Here is a 24,717-nt window from a genome sequence, read left to right on the forward strand (position 1 = left end):
TTACCATGAGGATCTTCCATGAACTTTTTGAACTATAGGGAATAAAAAATAATTATGGCAAACTACAGGGACCAACGATGCAATTATCCCTTAAAAAATTTGAAAAAAAATTATGAAATAACATTAGTGACGTGCAAATTTTGGCACTTCACTATTTAGCGACCTAACTAATAGGAACGTCACTAACTATATATATATATATATATTAGTGACATAAGAAATTGGCACGTCACTAAATTTCAAATCTATAAAAGACAAAAATAATAATATAATAACATTAATAACGTGCCAAGTTTGACACGTCACTAATTAGTGATGTGCCATAATTGACATGTCACTATAAATTTTAATGATATGCTCAGGGCGGACCCATGTTGGTGGCTAGGGGACGAATGTCCCTCAAAAATTTTGAAATTTCACTTACAATATATAAAATTATAAATTTGTCCCCACTAAAAATTTTTCTTTATATTTTAACCCTATATTTTATCCTCCAACCCACTTCCTTCCCTCTGCCAGACTTTTGCTTTTTGCAGATCCATTTCTTTTTTTCTTTTTGCCTTTTTTACCCCTCTCACCCATTTCTTTTTCCCCCCTTTCCCACATGTGGCATCCCCTCCCCCAATGCTTGTCTCTACTGATACACTTTTTTTTTAACCCCTTTCACCTCTGAAAAATCAACTAGTCTCTGCACCCATCTGGCCATCTCCATGATCTCCTTTTTCCCCATTTCCCCCACGCATGGCATCCCCATGAATCCATGATGGCCGAATGGTGGTCGAATCGAAGTCAAGCTACGAGGAGTATCGGCGACAGAGGTTGGAAGAGAACAAGAGGAGACTAGAGGAGCTCGATCTAGGGAAGTTCGCTGAAGCTCTCAAGGCCTCGAGCCCTAAGCCCTCTCTAGTGGGTTTGATAGCTCCCTCTGTTTGGTTTTTGGGTTTTGAAGTTTGATTGAAATGGTGGGATTTTTTTTTTTTTTTTTTAATGGGCAGGTGAAGTAGGTAAGTCGTCAAGGCTACCTGGGCATCGAGTGTTCCGGGACCATCCTAGCCATCGAAAAAAGCGTTTTCCGCTGGGAAATCAGCGACCAGGTTGTTTTGTGTTCTTTTGGTTTGTTGTTCGATACTCTGTCTTGGTTTGCTTTCTTAAAGTTAGACTTTTTTCTAGTGTATTTGGCTGTAGAAAATAGAAATCCCACTTGGATTCTGGGTTTATATAGTTATTTTAGAGATTTTCATTGCATTGTAATGAGAGGTTATGGTTCAATTATCTCGGTCATGAACCCATGTAGAAAAAAAAATTAAAAACTTATTCTCAGTCATAGATAAGGCATTTGCTTTCCAGTTTCCAAGTCTAGATTGTTTGTACAGTTTTTTGTTGTAAATACTGGACTTCATTACTCTATTCATGGTCTTGGCACCTAGATATCTCTTATCAAGCTTAGAATGTTATTTCATCTATTTCAGGTAGGGGCTCGCACCCTGAGCCTTTCTCTTTCATATATTTGGTCAAATATGTTTTTACTTTTAAATGGGTTTATCATTTAGGCTTTGCACGTTACAACATTGTAATGACTTGACTTTCATCATTGTTGTTGTTGGGAGTTTTGGGAGATCTTATTAAGAGAAAGAGTCTACGCTCAAAGGTATCTTTTTTCTTGGAACCTATAAATTATGCTTAGTTTATCTTACTAGTAGTTTATACTATTGTGTATTTGTGATATCATGAAAATTTAAAATTTTAATTTCGAATCGAATGGGTACTTTGATGTAAAAAAATTATACAAGTTCATCCCCCTTACCAAAAATCCTGGTTCCGCCCTTGGACATGCTACAACTTGACACGTCACTAATTAGTGACGTGTCAAAAAGTAATTTACTGTAGCCATGTCACTAATTGCACAGTTTTTTGTAGTGTTGGACCTTACTCACTTTCAAAAGATGCTTTGAAAGATGAGAGGTATTCATAGCATATATAGTGTTCAAGTCAATGTTATCTTAGCGATGTGAGACACTTTAACATGCCCCCTCATGTGTGGTAACCTTGGCCAAACACTTGTTCAATATACGGAAAGAAAAGACCCATCATCACAAGAGACCCGCTCTGATATCATATAAAAGTCCATGGGCCTTACTCACTCTCAAAAGACACATTGAGAGATGAGGGACACCATGGCTTATAAAGTGTCAAGGACCTCAAGGTCAAGTTAATATTATCGATATGAGACACTTTAACACGCCCTCTTACATGTGAGCAACTTTGGCTAAACACATGGTCAATTGACGGGAGGGAAAGACCCATCATCGTAAGGGACCGGCTATGATACCATGTAAAATTACATGGGCCATTTCTCACTCTCAAAAAATTCATTAAGAGATAAGGGGTGTCATGGTCAATGTTAGTTTAACGATGTATGACACTTTAACAGAATAGGATCATAGAAATCTCTGCTCCTCAAAAATAGAATACTATGCAGCGAAAACATAAAATATTCCATCAACATTAGTTATAACTAGAGTATCTACTAAGAGTCATTATATTAACTGAAATCACACTATACATATCATTGATCAAAACTAAACCTTAATACACAATTAAGCATTAAATACTAAGTCTACACATTACCCAAAAGTACAATTACCATGTGTGGCCTTCAAAATCTTGCAATCAATCCTCAAGCAAAACCGGATCAATATTACTACACCAAACTACCGCAACTGCTACGAGGTCCAACTCGAATCAAACATCTAAAGGTAGGTCAACTATAAAAGAATACATGTTTTATAGGTGGAAAAGCTACATAAAATATTATCTCTAAAATAGGAGAATACAAGCCAGTGTGCTCAGGCACGGAGAGGTTGATAGGGTGGTGTGAAATCTTTCTAAGAAGAAGAATTTTGAAGTGATGACTTTTTATAAAGATTTAGTTTGTCACGAGGCGGCTTATTTTCCTTGGAAGGGTATATGGCGTGTTAAAGCTCCGAAGCGGGTGGCGTTCTTTGTTTGGACAGCTGCTTTCGGAAATATTTTAACTCATAACAATTTACGTAGGTGTGGTATTGTGGTGGTTGAGTGGTGTGTTATATGCAAGAAGCATGGGGAATCCATTGATCACCTTCTTCTACATTGTGACATGGCACGGGTTGTTTGGAGTTATTTGTATAGCTTATTTGGGGTGGAGTGGGTTATGCCTAGTAGTGTTTTGGATTTATTGAGTGGTTGGGGCACCTTGCTAGGTCATGGTTTTGCTATCCGTATTTGGAAGCAGGTTCCTTTATGTGTTTTGTGGGGCTTGTGGCGTGAGAGAAATACTTGGCTTTTTGAGGATGTGGAGGTTACGGTTGAGGCTCTTTGTAGAAATGTGCTTAATATGTTATATTTGTGGGTGTCGGCACATAGTCCGAGTTGTCTGTCATTTGTTGATTTTTTACTTTCATGTTCGTTTGTCTTCTCTGATTATGGACTCTTTTGTATACTTCCTGGGTACTAGAGTTGCGCCCCTTGGCGCTGTTCAATGAAATTATTACTTATCAAAAAATAGGAGAATTCCAGGAAAAAAAAAAAAATCAAAGATAAAAAGAAATTACAACGTTTTTTTTTTTTTTAGAAATTCGTAATTATGGAAGAAATTATATAAAGAATCTTTCTCATAAAGAAATACCTCTTTCTGAAAAAATTTAAAAAAGATAAAGAGGTAATATCGATTATCGACCAAAAAAGATTTAGAATTAGTAAAACAAATCAAACAGCATTTAGAAGTTTTAGCTCCAATTTATTTTCCTATAAAATGAGAGAAACTTATTCTTGACACAAATGCTTCTGATCGATAACTGTATGGGAATACAAGAAAAATGAGCAATAATGCTGTAATTAACCGAGTTTATTCGACTCCTAAAAAGTCTAAACAAGACTATTTGAAAATTAAAAATATTTATAATTCTAAAATCCCTAGAGACGTGTACAATGAACTCAATGCCTCAATGGTGTCTGAAACTTTCAAAATTTAAATAAAAAATGAAGGTTCAAACAATATATGAGTTGTTTGACAAAAAAAAAAATAGCTGACCAAACAGCGAAACTAAAAAAAATTTATATATTCCTATATCAATCCTGTCAAACAGACAAATTTGGATGAAGAGTGACATTTTCAAGAAATAAAAATAATTTCTTTTCTCTTTCTAATCTATTGGAAAATGAGCTTTTAATTAGATCCAGATTTTTTATTTTTTTTTTTAAAAAATCTTTTTATTTGAAAAAGAAAAAAAAAGAAAAAAAAAGAAAAAAAAAAAAACTTGCTTGCTCATGATGTTTTTGCAAATTTTCAACAAAAAATTGAAGATCAGGGAGTTAAGATCACACAGATCTTAATTTACAGCCATCGAAATATCAACCTTCATGAAGGAGTTCCAAAGTTGACAATTCTCATCAATCATGAAGAATGGTATATTGAAGACATTCAATGAGAAATTATCAACCAAGTGATTTTCCAAGCCTCAGCAGCAGATCAATGATGGAAATTTCCTTTTATGATTAAAACATTACTTTCTTATCTAGCAAGGTATCTAAACTGGAGAAAATATTTTACCTTAAGTTCAGTTGGATGGAGAGTCAAAAAAAAAATTTCTTTCAACCTTATCAAATACGGTACTTAAAAGAAATAGATGAATAATTTGCTTATGTCAAAGAAATGGATTACTAGGTACAAAGTTTAGTTATTTTGTCTCATAACCCAAAGGAAATGAGAGAACCATCGTATAACAACTTCATGGTAACAAATGGTAAAAGTTTCTTTGTTACTTAAGTTTCCGTTGATAACACACAGTATAGATCAAATCAGAAAGACTAAAGGCTTGCTTGAAAATATGAAAACAAGGAAAAAAAATTCTTTACGTGCCAGAAGATCTCCAGTTATTAATTAGTAGATGACATAGAGGTCCTATGTCGGCTTAATTGATGACGGCCAAAGCCTTATCCCTTCACCTTTATTGGACGACATAGAATAATACAATCTAAAAAATGCTTAGCTATGCACTTTCATCTCACTCTTATCACACTCTTATTTATATGGATTAATAATGTGAGAGATAGAGTGTAGTGAAACCTTAATTTTTTTTTCATAATATTATTGGTCCATGCAAACAAAGATAAGATGAAAATGTATAGCAAAACATTTCTCATATAATCTTATCAACCAACTTAAAGGATGAAGAAATAGCATGCTAGAAGTTTGTGGACCACTTGTAAAAGTAAGAAATAATTTGTTGCGTACAACAATAAATGAGACTTTAATTTAATTAAAAGTAAAGTAATTAACTGTCTATCGTATATAAAAAGTAAAGATTATCTTTCTTTTGTTTTTGTTTTTATCTTTTGTTTATAAAAAGGGTAAGCAACTTTTTTTAGAGCGAATGAAAAATAAGTTTGAATGTTCGTAAAAAAAAAAGAAAGAAAAGCAAAATAAGTTTGAATGTCCTATGCTAATGGGAGTGAGGGAGGGAATGGCTTAGGACCTTGACTATGCTTTTCTTTGCTTAAGATCCAGGGGCGGAGCCGGGGTCGAGAGGGGGCAAGTGCCCCCCCCCCCCCCTCCCCCCCTCACCTCCCCAAAAAGTTTCTTCACTTCCAAAGAAATTTTTTTGAATATCCTTTCTTGCCCCCCGCCCTCCCCCCCTCACCTCCCCAAAAAGTTTCTTCACTTCCAAAGAAATTTTTTTGAATATCCTTTCTTGCCCCCCGCCCTCCCCCCCCCTCGTCATTCACTCACTAAGGGGCAAGTTATTTTTTAGAAAGAGTAAAATTTATAACTCTTAGCGAACGATTTTTCGCGTTTTGATAAATTAAGTTGCTCATAAGTCAGAATTGTTCAAAATCTTCAGAAGAAAGGAAGGTTGAAGACGAACAGTATAGTTTGTAAAACGCGGCGTTTAATGCAACAATGGAAGAGTTTACAAACCAAAATTTTTTATTGAAATGCGCCGTTTCATTTATTTTCTGGAGTTGCATTTTGTTAAGACTCAAACGCATCGTTTCTTTTATTTTTAATCTCAAGCAAAAGGGCCGCAAGGAACGGATCCGGATCCTCTTCAGTTCTAATGAACTGGAGAGAGAGTAGCCAGTTCACGGTCTGCATCTCTTGAAAGAGATGCAAGGCCGTGAATAAGCCACGTGTTTTCAAAAAAAAAAAAAAAACCATCGTGCCTTTAGTCTTTCCCTCTCTCGTTCCAGAATCAAAACCAAAACCACCACAGAGCCGCCACCAATCCTGCACAGAGCCACTGCTGCTGATCCTCTTCAAATCAGCAAAAATCCTCATTCACACAAGAATTTTTTATTCACAAAAAAATACAGTCCATTAAAATCCTCAACAGCAAAACATGAATTAATGTCTTCAAGAAATTTTCAACGCCATTTTTTTTTTAAGGAAGAAATCCTCAATGCCATTGGCTTGGCCATTTCCCTTTTTTACATGTAAACCGTGGGTGATATGTGTCTTGAAAAAACATTAACCGTGGGTCTTGTTTCCTGAAATTTCTTCTCTAATTTCTTATCCAAATCGCAAATCGTTGTGTTGGGGGTCCTGGGTTTTTTACGGTGGTGTTGAGGGTCTTGATCTGCAGGTTTATACGAAGGATATTGTAAACTTCCTCACCTCAAGAGCCTGCGTTTCGATTAGTTTCCATGGCGTCTTCGATCTCCGACTAAAATTTAGACGATTCGAATCGGAAAAGGAGGAGGAAAACAGAGGACGAAGCGCGAGATCCGAATACGGGACCCAAAACCAGGTGGAGAGCCGAGATGGAGCAGAGGATCTATTCCACCAAGCTTTTCGAGGCACTCCGGCAGGTGCGTCGGAATTACTCGCAGGCTGGTAAGGTCTCCGGTGGACACCAAGTCCGGGAGGAGACAGACTGGGTTCTCGCCGTGTCGGCCAAGGGGTGTGTAACGGATATATTAGTTAATGGGCCGCCTTAATAGTTTAATGGGCCTTGGGCCTTATTAGTTAGTGGCTTATTAGTTTAATGGCCTTTAGGTAGGTCTATATAAACAAGACTAGGTAAATGTTTTAGGCATGAAACAAGGCCCATTAAACTATTAAGGCAGCCCATTAACTAATATATCCGTTACAGGGTGGACCCGGTGGAGCCGGGCGATTCTGACGAGTCGACTCGGGATGAGACTCGGTGGTGGCAACAAGCACAAGACGGCAACCGGTTTCAGGGAAGAGTGAGAGATTTGCCCAAAGGCTGGTCTTCGTTTTCAAAGAAGAGAACGAAAAAGAAGAACGGAGAGAGAGGAGAAGAACGGCGGCTGATCATCTGCGCTTTCAAAGAAGAAAACAAAAAGGAAAGATGGGGAAGACTGATGGCACGATAGGTTTAACTTTTTTATTTTTATTTTTTTCTGATAAACGTGGCTTATTCACAAGAGATCCAGAACTTGAGCCGGCTCCTCTCCAATTCATTAGAATCGGAGAGGATCCGGATCCGCAAGGAACAACGTATGTTCGGTTCGGGGTAGGCTATTTAATTAGAAGAAAAAGTTAGGGATAATTATTTTTTTCCCCATGAACTACCAAAAAATGCGCGATGCCCCATGAACTACCAACGCGACCAAAATAGAGCATTCAACTATCAAAGACAACCATTTTTCCTCCATCCGTCAGTTGGAGGGGTTAAAAGAAACAGTCAACGGGTCATGTGCCGTTTTACATGGGGGCATGTTGGAAGATTGTGGTAGTTTATGGAGGGAAAAGAGGAAGATGGTGGCAGTTCATAGAGAGAAAAGAGGAAGAAAATGATGGTAAAACGGCGTGTGACAGTCACGTGACCCGTTGACCGTTTGTTTTAACCCCTTTGACTGACGGAAGGGGGGAAAATGGTTGTCTTTGGTAGTTGAATGCTCTATTTTGATCGAGTTGGTAGTTCATGGGGCATTGCGTATTTTTTGATAGTTCATGGAGGAAAAGGTAATTACCCAAAAAGTTATCTTGGAAAATGGTCTCCCTTAATTTAATAATTTCAAGAATGCCATGGTGAAGCAAAATTTCCTTCACCCAAGCATTATCCAATTTCTTAAACCAAAACCATCTCCTTGTCCGTTCTTCTCCTTCCACCACCGCCCCAATGCCCCACCATAAATCCATCAACAAACAGTACCGCAGCAAATTTTACCGGCAACCTCTCCGGCCAAGGTAGAGATATTTCTTCCAGATGCACCACCGCCCTCGTATTCTTTCTTGACTAAACCCAGCAATGATTCTCTCAGTCATATCTAGGTGCGCAACATTCATGTTGATTCTTAAAGTATTTCTTTTAATTTGTTTGAAAGCGCTATGATTTGGTTGGTTCATGCACCATTTTTTCTTATTCTTTGTGTTCGATCACTCTGAGAGCAGAAAAACAGTAGAACGGCGAGACTTGAAGAGGGTCTGGCTAGGTTTCAGACCTTAAATATTACTCTCTTTTTTTTTCAAAAAAAAAAAAAAACACACTGAAGCACGGCTTTAAAAAAAATAGTTAATTAATTTTTTATTAACTTTAGATTATTTTTATTTTATTGACCAAAACAAAAAAAAATCTTAACCCCCTGACCCCGATCAAAATCCGGCTCCACCACTCTTTAAGATCTTTTAAGACCTCTTTAGCTTAAGCTTGTTACGTGGCATCCCATTTCGTATTTTTTTTTTAATAAAAAAATTAAAAATTTTTTTATATAATTTTAAATTTTTTGTTTATATAATTTTAAAAAAAGTATTTTATCATTGTGTAGAACATAGAAATTGTTCGATAGTTTAAGAAAAAATATTAACACAATTAATAATTTAAAAGACATTTTAACAATTAATCGGTATTTTAAAGAGATATACGTGCTTTTCTAAGTTTTAAATGACAAAAAAATAGATCAAAAAAAAAAAAAATACACACGAGGGAAATGTTTGTTGTTACCAGAACTGAAGGCATAGTAAAAAAAAAAAAAAAAAAAATCCTCCACGAGGCTTTGGAAAATTGGAATCGGAAGCCCAGCGTTATCAATTCCGAGCATATTAATCAGGCGTATCCCACGGTTTGGTTCTCTCCAGCTGTTGCAGTGACCAACTTTATGAGAGCGCTGGAGACCGCAGACTATTTCTCACAGGCCCACTATGTTTGGTATTTCCTACGGAGAGCTCTTCCTCTTGGTCGGTGCCACCGCTGCTCTCGTCGGTACTCTCTCTCTCTCTTTCTCTTTGCGGGTATGTTACATTTTGGTTTTCGTGGGTTTTAGCTCAAAATTTGGTTCGAGTGTTCCATTTTTCCCGTTTCGATTTGGTCAATGCTTTTCTGGGTTTATCTAAGTTGTGGGTTTCGGTGATGGGGTCTTCGCTTTACGAGAATGCTCTTAGAAACAAAAAATTGAAATGGCTTTTGGTTTTTGTGGGGTTATAGGCCCAAAGGATCTTCCACTTATTGCTAGAACCGCGGGAAGGTTAGCGGGTCGAGCAATCGGGTACGTTCAATTAGCTCGTGGGCAATTCGAGAATGTTATGGAGCAGTCTCAAGCTCGCTAGGTGATTTCTTTTAATTCCTCCTCTTGTTTCTAAGAATAAAGATAACTAACTATATTGATGAGAAAGCATTGTTCTTTGAGCTAAGATATGGTAAAAGGGAATAACCAAAATTTTCACTTTGGTCTTTTGAGAATGAGGATGAGTGGTTGTGGCAGGAAGAAAAATGCTGCATTGAGGTTAAATGTATTTTAGTCTTAACTCGTATTTGGGATTGATGGGTTTTAGCTAGTTTTTTTTTTTTACTTGTTTTGATGCCCCATGGAAATGAAAATGTTGAATTGTGTTTCCTTCATTGCGTGAAGCATGTGTTTTTATTTTTATTTTTTAATGGAATACAAAATGAGTTTATGTTATGAGGAGGATTGTCTTTAGGATATCATAACATTGAAGGTTCTTTATTGCTTTCTATCTTGTGGTACGTTTGATCTGATTTAGGGGTTGGATATATGCTCTGTAATGCTATCAAAGAGAAAGATGGAATTACCATTTTCTTTTGATGTCCAATTGTACTATATGCTTTGTTTAAATTATTGTGTTCATTATCCCTTTCTTGTATGAATAATGGTGTCCAAGCATGATGTGAGAAACAGAGAGAGAGAGAGAGAGAGAGAGAGAGAGAGAGAGAGAGAGAGAGAGAAGAGCACTTCTTTGTAAGTGCGAGGAGGAGTGCTAAGGAGAAGATCCTTTGCTAATATCGTGAGCGATGATTATGGGCAAGGCCATAAGACACATGTACATAAGGTAGCAGATATGATATGGACATGTATCCGCATCATTGTCCTCTTGTTGAGATACATGCCCCAAATCTTGTATCATCTTTGTCCCTACGGCTCTGGGCCTTTTATAGCTTGGTCTAGGCATTGGCCTAGCTATTGGTAGCCTCAATAGGCATGTTAGCCATAATTATAATTGTAATACCTCAGAAAGTTAGTTCTTAATTGAGAAGATGAATTATCTACATTGATTCCTTATTAGGTAAAACTGAACTTTATAAGTAATTTGAAGGAGCTCCAATTTCAACTTGAGTAGTCATTTTGGAGTGATGGCGCAGATGTGGGTAATGCGTTCCTTCGGTCGCTACAGTAATTGCATTCTTCTCATGGAATTAGCCTTTGAGTTGACTTTCATTTTTGGCTGCTAAACCAGTGTTTTGAGTGCCCCCAGGTAAGACATGTAATGTGTTTGATGTGGCACATATTTCATGCAGCGCCCTATGGAATATGCTCAAGTTGAGGATATCAGTGCACTGTAAACTTATTTTTGAATAGGTGGACATTAGTTTTCTTTAACATGGTAAAGTAAAGAGCACACATTAATACCCGAATGAAGACAAGAGAAGACAAGAAAGAGCCTCTACAAAAGATATTTGTAGAGTTATCCAAAATATAAATAATTAGTACCTTTTATTTGATGGTGGTAACAAAAACATATGCCTGGTTAAGACAAAAGATAGTTTTGGTAATCTTATAGCAACAAAATCTACAGAGGGTTTTTCAATTTAAATTGTGTTTTTTGTACTAACTTTTAGGTTCACAAAGAACTTCAAGATACAATGGCACAACTAGAGGCTATTCGTTATGAAATTCGAAGTATCTCTCTCATTAATCCCGGTCCTTTGACCCGAAGGCTGATGGACAATCCTGAAGATCCTGCTCCTAACAGAAATTTTGGTATTCTCAGCCTCCAAAGCTTTTAAGTTATTCCGCTACCTTTGTGAGTTTTACTCCCCTCTGTTAACCTGTTTTATGTATATGTGTATGTATTTTGGCTGAGGCAGGCGACAGTTTGTCTGAGAAGTGTGAAGAAGAGCAGAAGCCAACAAATGCTGCGATGAAGGTTTTTGAACTCTGTTTATTATATTTCTTATTTAACTTGGATGATCTTAATTTCTTTTTTTGTATGTTTCGTAGGATTTTAGTTTGAAAGCCTTAGGTCCAGTTGATTTGCATAGCCAAGCAACTGCATATGCCAGATTGGCTGAAGCCATAAAGACTGGTTCATTGGAGAGCAGTACAGAAAAAGAGAACCTTAATGATGAAGCTAGTCTCTTCACCATCCTTCCAGTTTCAGCTGAAAGCACTGGGATGCTACCAGAAAGAAAGGGTAATAGTTTTCCCTATTTATCAGTAGTTATTCTTGTTCATCTCTATCTTTCGCTTTTACTTATTTAGTTTTACAAAATTTTATGTCAGTTCTGCCATTAGTTCTTTGTCCCAATCCAAGCACTGTACAAAGCAGTCTGGAGTGCAAAATTCCCTTTCCATGTTAAATAAGAAAATTAAAACACTTGTCTTTTTCTAGCTGTTGTTTTTAGCAGTAGCTTTCCTGTTATTCAGTGAACATCTTCAACCTGTTTCCTGTGCCTCCTTAGATCCTCAATCTGTGGTCCTGTGCCAGTTATTTTTGCCATTGGTAACGCTCTAAAATTTGAGTTTCATGAATGAAGAAATAGGCCAAGATCTTTGTGTTGACTTTTCTAGGAATTGGTGCACTGATTTAGTTATTAATAACTAAAGAGCTTTATGTAAACCATATCACTGCTGCCACCTCAGCATCAGCAGAATCTCGTTCAAGTTCAAGTGAAGACTCCTCTCTAGTGTAGACTCCTAACTAATAGATAGGATTATGTATATTTAAAATAGAGAGTTTGAATTCTGTTCAAACTCTAGATAAGCTAGATAAGGTTTATGTTTGTAATTCAAACTTTAGATAGGTTTACTTAACTGATCAAAAGATCATGTAACTATTTTCTCTATATATACGTTACTACACATCAATACAAATCATTGAAGTTCAAATTCTATTAGTTGAAATATATTCGTTGAAAGCATGGGAGGGAGATGAAACGGTGGTCAGAGAGAAGAGGATAGAGAGAGATACATCACACATGTGAGAGCAAAAGAAAACAGTTGGGTTAAAAATAATAATAAAATACATAAGCAAATAATATTTAAAAATAAATAAATAGTGAAATAGATAATTTATTGAAGTTTGTTTTAAAAAATGAGTTGGTAAGATATAAAAGATAGCTTTTTGAGTAGCTAAAATAGATCGATATCCTTAGTGAAGTTCCTATGAGGGAGGGAATAGCTTTGGACTTTTTTTTTTTTTTTTTTTGTAAGTACGATATTCATTCAACAAGAGTATGGTTACAAACATGAAAGCAGAGGGATGGCCAGATAGGCACCCCAACAATGAATAATGCTACATATCACTCTTGTGTCTTTTTAAAATTAATGTGGCTTTTAAAATCATCATTGAATTTATGATAGATCACTATTAAATTTTGATCTAATGAAGATTTTAAGAGCCACATCAATTTTAGGAGGATACAAATGTGGTATGTAGCATTACTATCCTAACAATAAACCCAAATCTAATAAAGCAGTGCCAAAGTGAATGGTAACCAATGAGGAAATAGTGAGTTTTCAGTTCCAGAGGAACTAAAAGGTTCCAGTCCTATCTATTTTGAACAAAGCCAAGGCTTTGTCCGCACAAGACGGATAAAAATCCAAACCAGTGATGAACAGGGGCATGACCCGTGCAAAGACATTTAACTCTGTCCAAGACAACCCCTTTCTGAGGGTTGGGTGGGCGCTGAGGAAGAAACAACTCATTTGCAAGGGTGGAAGAGGAACAAATACTGCTAAAATCAGAATAAAATCTCTAAAGAATGGTCTCCTATGGAAACAAAACCCAACCGCAAAAGTACAGATATTATGGAAACATAAATAAAACTTTTCTTGCTTAAGATATTTTAAGAACCTCTTTAGCTAACTAAAGCTTGATACGTGGCATCCCATTAGAAGGGGGGGAACATTGTGGATAAGATTGTTTGCAAGCTTCTTTGCTTAAAGAGAGAGATTCAAAGAGTGGGTTAACTCTTGTTCCAAGCAATTATAAGATTGTTCCAAGCTTCTTTGCTTAAAGAGAGATTGTTCCAAGCTTCTTTTCTTAAAGAGAGATTCAAAGAGTGGGTTACTCTTGTTCCAAGCTTCTTTGCTTAAAGAGAGATTGTTCCAAGCTTCTTTGCTTAAAGAGAGATTCAAAGAGTGGGTAACTCTTGTTCCAAGCAATTATAAGATTGTTCCAAGCTTCTTTGCTTAAAGAGAGATTGTTCCAAGCTTCTTTGCTTAAAGAGAGATTCAAAGAGTGGGTAACTCTTGTTCCAAGCAATTATAAGATTGTTCCAAGCTTCTTTGCTTAAAGAGAGATTCAAAGAGTGGATAACTCTTGTTCCAAGCAATTATAAGATTGTTCCAAGCTTCTTTGCTTAAAGAGAGATTCAAAGAGTGGGTAACTCTTGTCATTTCTTTTATCATTTCTTTTCCTTTTCCTCCTTTTTCTTTTATCCTTTTTTTTTTTTTCCTTTTCCTCTTTTGTATGTTCATATGTACTCAAATTATTTACAAGGGTAGCCCTCGATGCATTGCCAATTCAATTTTACCCTCAAGTTGTTACGGCATTTGCCTATATATTTGGAAACAATGTTGCCTGATCACTCCATGCTCGCAACCATCTCTCTTGCTTCTTTTTTTTTTTTTTCCTTTCTTATGCATATTTGTTCATTTTTCCTTCATCTTCGTCTCCCATTACATTCTTTTGTTTCTCATGGTAGCTCAATCTAAATATATTGACTTGAAGTGACTTTTGCGACGGAAACCGCTACTTACGACTGTCATCACTGTCATTTACACGGTTGATTCAACTAGGTAATTTCCTCATATCTCACCTTTAGAGCATCAGCAACAACTTCTCTTAAACTTTTTTTCAATATAAGAAATTAAACTACTTTTTGATTCACTATTTAAATGCACTTCACAATAGCTTCTCTTATCATTTCCCTATATCATTGAAGTATTATTTAAATTAAATACTAAAAAAAAAAGAGATGAAAGAGAAATCATTAAAATAATGTTTCAAATAAATGATAGACGAATGAGAGAGAAAATATAAAGTTTTTTATATTAAAATAATGTTAAGGGAACTACTTTTGCTTCCCTAAATGTAGGGTATAATTTTTTGTTTCCTTAGTGTTTCCTTAGTTTATGAAACAACAAAAAAAATCTAATTTAAGTGGTTTTTTTAAGAGCTTTTTCTATACGTAAGAAAGAGAATGAGATTTAAGAATGCTGATGCCAATGCTCTTAAAAATCATTTTTGGGTGCGTTGATACATGGAGTTTGATGTTAGCTTGGATATGCCGTGGCCTTAACTTTTGGCGGTGGTGTTAGGCTTTCTATATTATTATGCTATGTTTCGTTATATTTTTCATTCAAGTATATATGCCAAATTAAGGCTCCTTAATATGCATACTTTGTGTCATCACGAGTAGTCACGAGAGTAAGCTAATGGTACTATTTGGAGTATGTGCTACACCTGGCACATTTGGACCAAGAGGAATTGGGATTAGATGAACAAATTCAACGTAATTAAGTAATATGAACAATACTTATAGTTTCCTAGCTATAGACAGCCAAAAAAAATTTCTTTTCATATGATCAATTTATGCCAAGTCTATCTTAGAATATACATTAAATAATTAAATTAATAATTTTTTTTATCTGTTTAACCTTTTCGGATATTTGATATGATTTAACATACTATTATTGGAAAATGTCCAAAGTTCGAACTTTAAAATTTGTTTATGTTACTCATCTCTAATTTCAATTAAAATATTTTACATGTTTGGCTTCACTTATTCATGTAAAGTTTGAGCCCACATATTAATTAAATAGAGTGAGAGTTTGAGTTCACATGTGACAATGAGTGTTGGAATATTAATTACCCCCCCCCCCCCCCCGGCGGCGAACATGATTCATCCTTTCCTCTCTTTCTCTAGAAACTCTCAGATGTTCTTTTTCTAGAAGTTTCTTGTTGGATAGTCAGCTAACACCCCCCCCCCCCCCCCCCGGCGAACATGAATCACCCTTTCCTCTCTTTCTCTAGAAACTCTCAGATGTTCTTTTTCTAGAAGTTTCTTGTTGGATAGTCAGCTTCCTAACTATGCTTCGGATTACTCATTGATTATTTTGTTTACTCATGATGTTTGAGCTTTTTCTCTCATGTCGTTGTTGGCGTTTATCTTTAAATAATTCCTGATGGACTTATAAAAAAAAAAAATAATAATAATTCCTAATGGATTAGTACGCAAGTCTCAAATTACTAGCTGCCGTTTTCCTAAATATTATTATTTGGGGAATGATCAACGCACTCCGTGTGTACAAATTTATCTTTTTTATCTTATTTCTGTCGCATTTATTTGAAACAATATTAAAATAATTTCTTTCCTTTCTCTTGTTCTTAACATTTAATTAAAGAATATTTAATTGGCCTATGAAAATTAATAGAGAAGTTATTGTAGAGTATATTTAAATGAAAAAGTAAAATGTAGATTACTTCTCTAAATAGAGAAAAAAGTTTAAAAGAAGTTGCTAATGCTCTTAGGAATTATTTTAGGCTGTCATATTATAATGTTGTTTTTCGTTATAATTTTCATTAAAATATGTGAATGGCTCCTTAAATAATATGCATACTTTGGGTCATGACGAGTTGTCATGAGAGTAAGCTAATGGAACTATTTGGAATATGTGCTACACCTGGAACAGTTGGACCATGAAGAATTGGAATTAGATGAACAAATTCGATGTAATTAAGTAATAAGAACAATACTTATAGTTTCCTAGTTATAGACAGCCAAAAAAAATTTGTTTTCATCTTATCAACTTATGCCATGTCTATCTTAGAATATTTATGAAATAATTAACTCAATCAGGTTTTTATCTATTTAACCTTTTTAGGATATCTGATATGATTTAACCTGTACGGTATTAGAGCAAAAGGTCCAAAGGTTGAAATTTGTTTGTTTTAACCGCTTCTAATTTCAATTAAAATGTTATATATGTCTGACTTCACTTATTAATATATAATTTGAGGCAACATGTTAATTAAACATAGTTAGAGTTTGAATTCACATGTGACAATGAGTGTTGGAATGGTAATCAATTGATTAAGCTAATTATTTTTTAACCTAAGTTTTTGTGATAATCGGTGAGTTGACCATCTACCTCTACTACAAGGAAAAGAAATGTTAATTTCCATGCTCTTTTCCATTTTTAAATTTCTTGGATTGTTGCTTTTCCACATGACCTTATGAATGCCTAATTCATGATATTTTCCTTGCAGTTCAAAGTGTATGCGGTGAGGCATAGAATCTGTTATTTGTAGGACCATATTGTGTTTAGAAATATTGGCATGGATTATGATTCCTACAATGCTGCAACAGAAGGCAATATCGAGTTCTTTAAAAATCATCAATCTAATCTTGATTGCCTACTAACCCCAAATGAAAACACTGTCCTCCATATTTACATTACAGCCCTAAATTCCAATTGCCAGTCAACAACCCCCATTGTTGGATCAGAGTCGACAACCCTCAATGTAGGATCGAAATCAACGACCAACTTTGGGCGAAAAATTCTTCAAATGTGTCACCTATTGTTACAACATGTTTGCATCAAATCCCTCAATTTCGGATCCAAAGCAACCCCCGGTGTAGAGTTTGAATTAACAACCCCCAATGCTGGATCGGAATCAAGAACCAAATTTGTGGATGAAATTCTTGTAATGTGTCCAAATTTGTTAAATAAAGCTAATACAGACGGTGAAACTCCATTGCACATTGCAGCAAGGTATGGGCATGATGACATTGTGGATGTTTTAATCAAATATTGTGCTAGAACTCTCGATCAAGACCCTGAAGGTGGAATTGGACCAGTAGTTGAGGAAATGCTCAGGAAGGTGAATAAGAAGAATGATACGGCTTTGCATGAGGCTGTACGTTATAATCACCTTAAGGTTGTACAATTGTTAATCGAATCAAACCCAAATTTTTTATATTCTGCTAATGATGCTGGTGAGACTCCCCTTTACATAGCTGTTGAGAGAGGGTTTGAAGATGTGGTGATCGAAATTTTAGACAATTGCAAATCACCAGCGCATAGGGGGCCCCTTGGTAGGACGGCTTTGCATGCTGCTGTAATAACGGACAATACAGGTACTACCTATTTTTACAGTTTAGTCTAGTAATGAGTAATGCAGCTCTAATTCTTTAAAGTTTATTATATTATTTAAACAGCTATATGTGGTGGACCATAAATAATAAATTTATGAAAAGGAGGACGGAAATGTGTGGTATGACAATTAACAATTTCTTATGAGTTTTCACTGAATTCTTTTTCCGAATATTTCACTCCTATCAGCTCAATCTAACATATCGTCATTTAATTCTAAGGTTGATGGTGATCTGTATATAAACCTATCTAATGATGTCATTTTAAAAATTGAGGATTCCAACCATTTGTTGTTGATTGATCTGAGTATATTCCTATATTGTTGCAACGAAAGCCAGTTAGATGTAGAGAACATAATTAATACTATTAACAATTAAAATATGGCCTACGTGTTTAAGTTGAATCCTAATGTGTTCCTTGTACTCTGCATTTGCATGTTGCTGTTGATGCCTTTTTTTTTGCATATGGATTGATGAACTGTGTGAGTATATTTGAGATTATAATTGATAAATATTTGATTTTTACGAAGAGAGTAGAAACTAAATATTAATTATAAATTAGATTGAGATTCAATTATGATCATAAAGTAGGATGCTTTTTTCAATTTCCTGACAAGTACCATTGCTAATTGTGTAATTACATTAACATATTTTAATTATTTTAGGTATAACCAGAAGAATTCTAGATAAAATTGAAGGTATAAGTAGAATAGTTGACAATGACGGTTGGACTCCGCTTCACTTCGCTGCATACGACTATTCTTCAAGCTTAGCAGAGAAGTTGTTGGATAAAGATAGAGATGTAGCATACATGAAAGACAAAGAGGGAAGGACAGCTGTTCATATTGCAGCTCATGAGGGTAATAGTGGTGTAGTGTCTCTCATTGTATCAAGGTGTCCAGATTGTTGCGAACTTGTTGATAGCAGAGGTTGGAATCTACTCCATTTTGCTTTCAAAAGTTCCTGGGTATCCAGGTTGCTCATCCAAGCTATCTTAGAAAATTCGTCACTCAAATATCTTTTGAATAAGGAGAATGCCGATGGGGATACTCCTCTTCATTACTCTTTCAGTACTGCGCGATTAGCATGGAATTTCTTTGTTGACCCTCGAGTCGACAAGATGGCTTTCAACAAAAAAAACCTCTGCCCGTGGGACATATTCCGAGCTAATATTGAAATGTTCCTAGAAAAAAAGGTAACATATAATTTTATTTTGCACTTAGAAAAAAAAAATATTTCTATCTTTATTTATTTATCTGTTTTTAAGGTCTTCTGTGGGGCCATCTAACTTGTGTTTTAATTCTAAGTAATCAGTTTTCTTCTTTGAATGGCATGTTTGTCTTTTACTCCTTTTCACTAAATTAAGTGCCCATTTAGTTTAGTGGTTTCAAAACATGCTATTTGTATTAAAAAAAAAAAAAACGCTATTTGTAAATGTAATAATTTAAAAATGTAGTTAATGAAAATACAACTTTTTAAAAAATACAATTAATAAAACTGTGCTTGTTTTTTAAACCGTGCGTTTTAGAAGGTGTAGCTTTTTGTTTACAGTTTGAAAATATGAGGGCTTGTTTTGTAAAATTTTAGAAAAGCCTTTTTCTCTAGCATTTTAAATGCTAAAAACTCTTCCCAAATACCACTTACCCAAATGGATTTGGAAAATGATTCAAATAAATTCCATTTTCAAATTCACCAATGGGATTAATTGCGGGACGAGTAATGTTACAAGTCATTTTTTTGTTATTCTTGTACCCGTACAAGAAATGTGGTTTTTAAACTAACTATTGAGTTTGTGATTGATTACTATTGATTTTTTATGAACACAAGAATGACACAAGAGACTTATTGAGTTGCTCTTTTTGAGACCTACATTGGGTCTCCCAATTTTTGGCACAATGGATTTTCATGTGTGGTCCCAACCATTATCGAAACAGTGTGTTTGGGAATAGAGAAAATCTTTATTCTTCTTTACTTTTTTCAAAAACAAATTATATTTTATTCAACTTTTTCAAATTTTATCTCAAATAATCAAACCATGAAATTCGTACAGTAAAATTAAAATTCAATTCTAATTTTTAAAAATTCAATTTCCAAACGAATATGAAACTCTTATAAAAAATGAAACACAACCCTTTTAAAATTGTCTATACTTATGGGTTAGTGCTGTGGCCAACCGATAGCGATGACAATTGTCTGGCGACCCTGCAGTGGCAACTAGGTAGTGATTGTAGCCCATGGTGGCTGTTAGATCATCAAAACGTTGACAACATTGCCACCAGGGTCTAATACTTTTTCTTGAATTTTTATTTTGAACTTTTTTAATTTAAACTGATATTACTCAATTTTAAAATTTTACAAAATACTCGTAAAAATCTTTACCAAACCAATTCGCTACTTTTCTCAAATATTGCCCTACCAAATTAATTCTTAATTTTTTCACCCATTTTAATACTTAAAACACTTATTGAAACTTTCCTAAACATTACCACATTTTCGCCTTTTTAAAGTTTTACAGTAAAATTTATATCAGTAGAAAATTTGTTGTTCTGCTTCCATAGTTCCATGTGACTTGGCGTTTACCACGATGATGGGCTTCCGATTGGGCCATCGCTTAATAATTGACTGTGTCATAAGGCGATGTCATGTTCTCTACAGGAGTCAGCATTAAAACTGTTAAACTGTAGAGGTTGAAAGGTTAAATAATAATGTCATTGTATATTTAAACTTTCATTTTTATTTTTTTTTGGTTTTATTCTTTTCTTTTTTTAACAGGCAGCAATTTATTTTTTTTTTTTCTTTTGCTTGTTTTTAAATTCCAATTTTGTCTTGAAGCGATATGAGTGATTTAATTTGATCACGGTCATATATATATACATGTTCTTATAATTCTTACTGGGCATGCGAATTACATGTTGATCTCAGAAAATAAAAATCTATGAAAACAAATGACAATGTAGGTTACTTAGGGGCTATAATAGTTTCTACTTGTTTTATTACTTTTTGCTTGCACTACATCAACATTTGAAAAGAATCTACGTACTGCATCAGCAATAACGGTTTTAAAACTTCAAAAATTAAATTACGCTAAGAAAGATATTAAAATCTGACACATAATGCAGCAACAAAATTCATACTTCGACCAAAAAAAAAAAATTTGAACGTGGGGTATATGAAAATCCATAGTAAATCATCATTAGAAAATTCAACCTATTAAAAAATTCATATTAAATCCTCTCTGAAATAAAAAATATTATGTGTATTTTTTCTTACAAGCTATATAAATATTCAAGAAAAGTTCACATTTCTCTCAACTTATTGTCGTATTGTTAATGTCACATACAAACTATAAAAAAATATCAATATTGTTCCTCCAAAGTTAGCAAAAAGATAAAAATGACATTATATATATATATACACAAAAATTTTAAAATTTTTATGAAGATTATTTTTTTCATTGGGGTAATATTTTTAATTTTTTGTGGTTTGGGGGAGGACATTCAACGTTGACAATGGAATAGTAATTATTATTAGAGGGGGTACGTCATTCGTGGACATTTTTCCTAAAAATCCCTAATTATATCGGTATATATATTACACAGATTGATGTGATTGAGAAGAACTGTCCATTTCTACGACCTCGACGAGTAATAGCTGGCAAATATGTTAACACAAAACAAGATTGGAAAAAGGAAAAAGAAAAGAGGGACAGAGAGAGGATATCAATGTTGCAGAAAGCATCTGAAGCCCATTTGGTAGTGGGTGCACTCATTACAACGGTGACGTTTGCGGCATGTATTACCATGCCTGGAGGATTCGTGGGTAGTGAAGAAGGCTCATCGCACCCAGGCTCTGCACTTCTTAGAAAAAATATTGCTTTCAGCGCATTCATTTTTACAGATATCATATCCATGGTGTTGTCAAGTTCTGCTGTCTTTATCCACTTATTGATGCCATTTCTTTTCAATGAGAGATATTACGATAAAGAGTTACAAACATATTCGGATGAAGAGCTTCGTGATAAACTTCTCTATATGGCCTTTAGGTTGATTTTGTGGGCCATGATAGCAATGGTGCTGGCATTTGTGACGGGCACATATGTTGTGTTAGTGCCTTCCTTAGGTCTTGCCATTCCCAATTGTATCATTGGCTTAAGCTTCCTTGCTATCCTCCTTTTTGTGTTTGGAAAAGGTATTGACTTATCCTTCTTTGAAATCTTCCATTTATTAACCGGAAAATTTAAAGGTATGTAAAGAGTCTAACTCTATGCCAAAATTGTTTTTTTTTGTGGAAGTTTGTTTAGTTTTCTTTAATTTAATTTTGTTCTTTTTTGTCAAATCTTTTAAGCATAACTTTGCATATGTTGGATGACGATACACCAGTTGGCAAATTCATAAAGAATGTCAATTGGCATTTCTGCAGTCAAAAATTGAACAAAAAATATAACAAAATGAATGGCTTATTTGCTACTAAAAATTTTGATCCTTAAATTCAAAACAAAGAACTTAGGCCCCATATATTTGTCTTAAAATTAAAACCCATGTACTTTTAAGACAATTCATGCATGTACTTTCAAAACAAAGAATTGTTGTGGCACATGCATGGTACCGGAAGCAATTTGTGAGTTCAAACGAGAATTGTAGTGAATCTTAGGTATGGTTTGTCCAACACATCAAACAACTTAACAATCATGTTAAAATTGTGCTTTTAATTTATATGGACAACGAATTTAATAATTTTGTCTAAATTAACTTAAATATTTTTCATAAATGTTTCAACTTGATCAGGTCCCTTTTTTTTTTCTTTTTTTTTTCAGAAGTTATCATCCAAATCAAATTGATTAATCTATTAATAACTTTCTCTCTTTTTTCCCCCCTCTAATGTCTCAAGATCTTTGACACTCTTTAAATTGATTAATCTATTAATTAATAAGCAATTAAAGTTTGTATTCTGCATTATTGGTAGGGTATTGATAAACATATAGTAACTTTTTTACTTTCTTTTCATTTTTCCATTAAATCCTGATTTTGTAGTATGATATTTATGAACAAAATTTATAAATATCAACTATTATATATGTTTGTGCTTGTACCGGAAGCAGTTTGTGAACTATCATAGCACTATTAATAAATAGGTATGGTTACCGTAGATTTCAGGGACCAATCAGTGGATCTATCCAGCTTGGCTCACAATCTGGACCGCATCCTCAACAATCTTAAGAAGCAACTAAATAGGTTGGTTACTTACTCAGAAACAACATAGAACCCAATATGCTGTTTTGCCTGGCAATGCCATGAAAAATGACTTGCTATGATGAAAGATTGTGTTCAAATGCAGAGGAGACTGAGCCGGAGGCTTATCAGATGCTCATTAATTTATTTCAAAACCATCCCAAAATGGTAGGAGGTTTTTAAGGCGCTATGTTATGGCAAGAGTAACTTGTAGCAATTCATTTATGGATCTAATGAATTTTATGAGGTTTGCTTGCTAACCCATCCTTTTTAACTATATATATATATATATATATATATATGTGTGTGTGTGTGTGTGTGTGTGTATGTATATATTTTTCTCTTTTATTAGATTGATGTCTCTTAGGGAATACATCATTCATATTACGTGGCATCATATACACTGTTAAAATATAAATTTAATGCTAACATTAAATTATGTGGCACAAGCAGGCTAATTTAGATATTGTATTAAAGTATAAATATATGTTGTTGCTAATTTCTGGCCAGATATCTCGGATAATGTTCTTAGGACTCTCAAACAGCTTCATATAGAGATAGGCAACCATGGTAAGAATTTGTGGGTTCCAATTAGGCAGACAAGATTGTGTGGGTTTAGTGACGTGTCAACGGGTTTGACATGTCACTAAATATTAGTTGATTACCAATTTTTAACACCTTGAAAATTGAGTTGTTAATTGATATTTAGTGGCGTGTCCCAAATTGGCACATCATTAAAATTCCATTTCAAAATAATAATTTATTATTGTTTGAGATCTTTCCCAGTTCAAAAATGAGGAATCATCTTCAACCACTGCCATTGCAGTATCACCCACAACCCCACAACAAAACCTATTCGGACTACCCATTCGGCCAACACCCATAAACTACCAGAAAATGAACTTACGGCTAAGTCCAGATAGCTCAGAGCTCTTCAACACGCACAGCCTCTTCACGGTATATACAAACATGCTGTAAATTAAACATATAAGAAAGACTATTATTATAAACAAAGACAGGATATCAAGCTTATGAGACAAGGAAATCCAAGACAGTCTTACAGGGCATATTAAACCAAAAAGAAAAAGAAAAAAAAAAAAAAAAAAAAAAAGGCAAAAAAATTTGGTGTTGTGTCCTAGTTGTAGGCTTAATCACTCAAAGGGTTGGAATATAACAGATGACAGAAAATCTAAACGATTCAGAAAAGCCCAGAACTACAAATGGTACGGATCGATCTCATGAGTCATGGCAAAGAATAGGACCCGGCCAGACGGCAGAACGAGCCTCGTCGTGGACCCAACCTGCATCCCCGGCTCCTCCGTCGCGAGAACCTCGTGATCTCCGTCTCTCTCTCGGTTTTCTCACTCTCTAGATCTCTCTGTTCCCTAGGAAGAAAAGAAGAAAAAGAAACAAGATAGAAGAATAAGAAATATCTGAAAGGGAAAATGAAATGATAATAAGAAGGGGAAATAATCATTTCAATTAAAAAGATGTGAAAACATCTTGAACCGCCTTGGAGGGAATTTTTCCCTCCAACGCATTTCAGATATGAAATAACATTAGTTTTGATATACAATAACATTAGTGACGTGATAAAGTTGATACGTCACTAATTAATAACATGTTACTATTGCCATGTCATTAAATTTAAAATTTAAAATTAAAAAAATATATATAAAATAACATTGGCGACATGTCAAAGTTGACATGTCACTAATTAATGATTTGCTAACTTTGACATGTCACTAAATTTTAGATCTGAAAAATTTGAAAAAAATAAAATTATAAAATAACATTAGTAAAGTGCAAATTTTGGCATTTTACTAATTAGTGACATAGCTAATAGCAACGTCACTAACTAAAAAATT

General features: G+C 34.6%; 1 protein-coding gene across 1 annotated transcript; it reads left to right on the forward strand.

Moving 5' to 3' along the window:
* Window positions 1–8,935: 8,935 nt before the first annotated feature.
* Window positions 8,936–22,965, forward strand: LOC133877959 (ankyrin repeat-containing protein At5g02620-like). The gene is made up of 10 exons (XM_062316462.1): window positions 8,936–9,206; window positions 9,429–9,550; window positions 11,079–11,220; window positions 11,328–11,386; window positions 11,461–11,653; window positions 17,238–17,606; window positions 18,287–18,816; window positions 21,221–21,863; window positions 22,753–22,852; window positions 22,956–22,965. Exons 3-10 carry the CDS (start codon window positions 11,103–11,105, stop codon window positions 22,963–22,965), a joined length of 2,022 nt encoding a protein of 673 aa, XP_062172446.1. The 5' UTR covers window positions 8,936–9,206; window positions 9,429–9,550; window positions 11,079–11,102.
* Window positions 22,966–24,717: the final 1,752 nt, after the last annotated feature.

Source organism: Alnus glutinosa, chromosome 1 (assembly GCF_958979055.1).
Source record: "Alnus glutinosa chromosome 1, dhAlnGlut1.1, whole genome shotgun sequence".
Taxonomy (NCBI): Eukaryota; Viridiplantae; Streptophyta; class Magnoliopsida; order Fagales; family Betulaceae; genus Alnus; species Alnus glutinosa.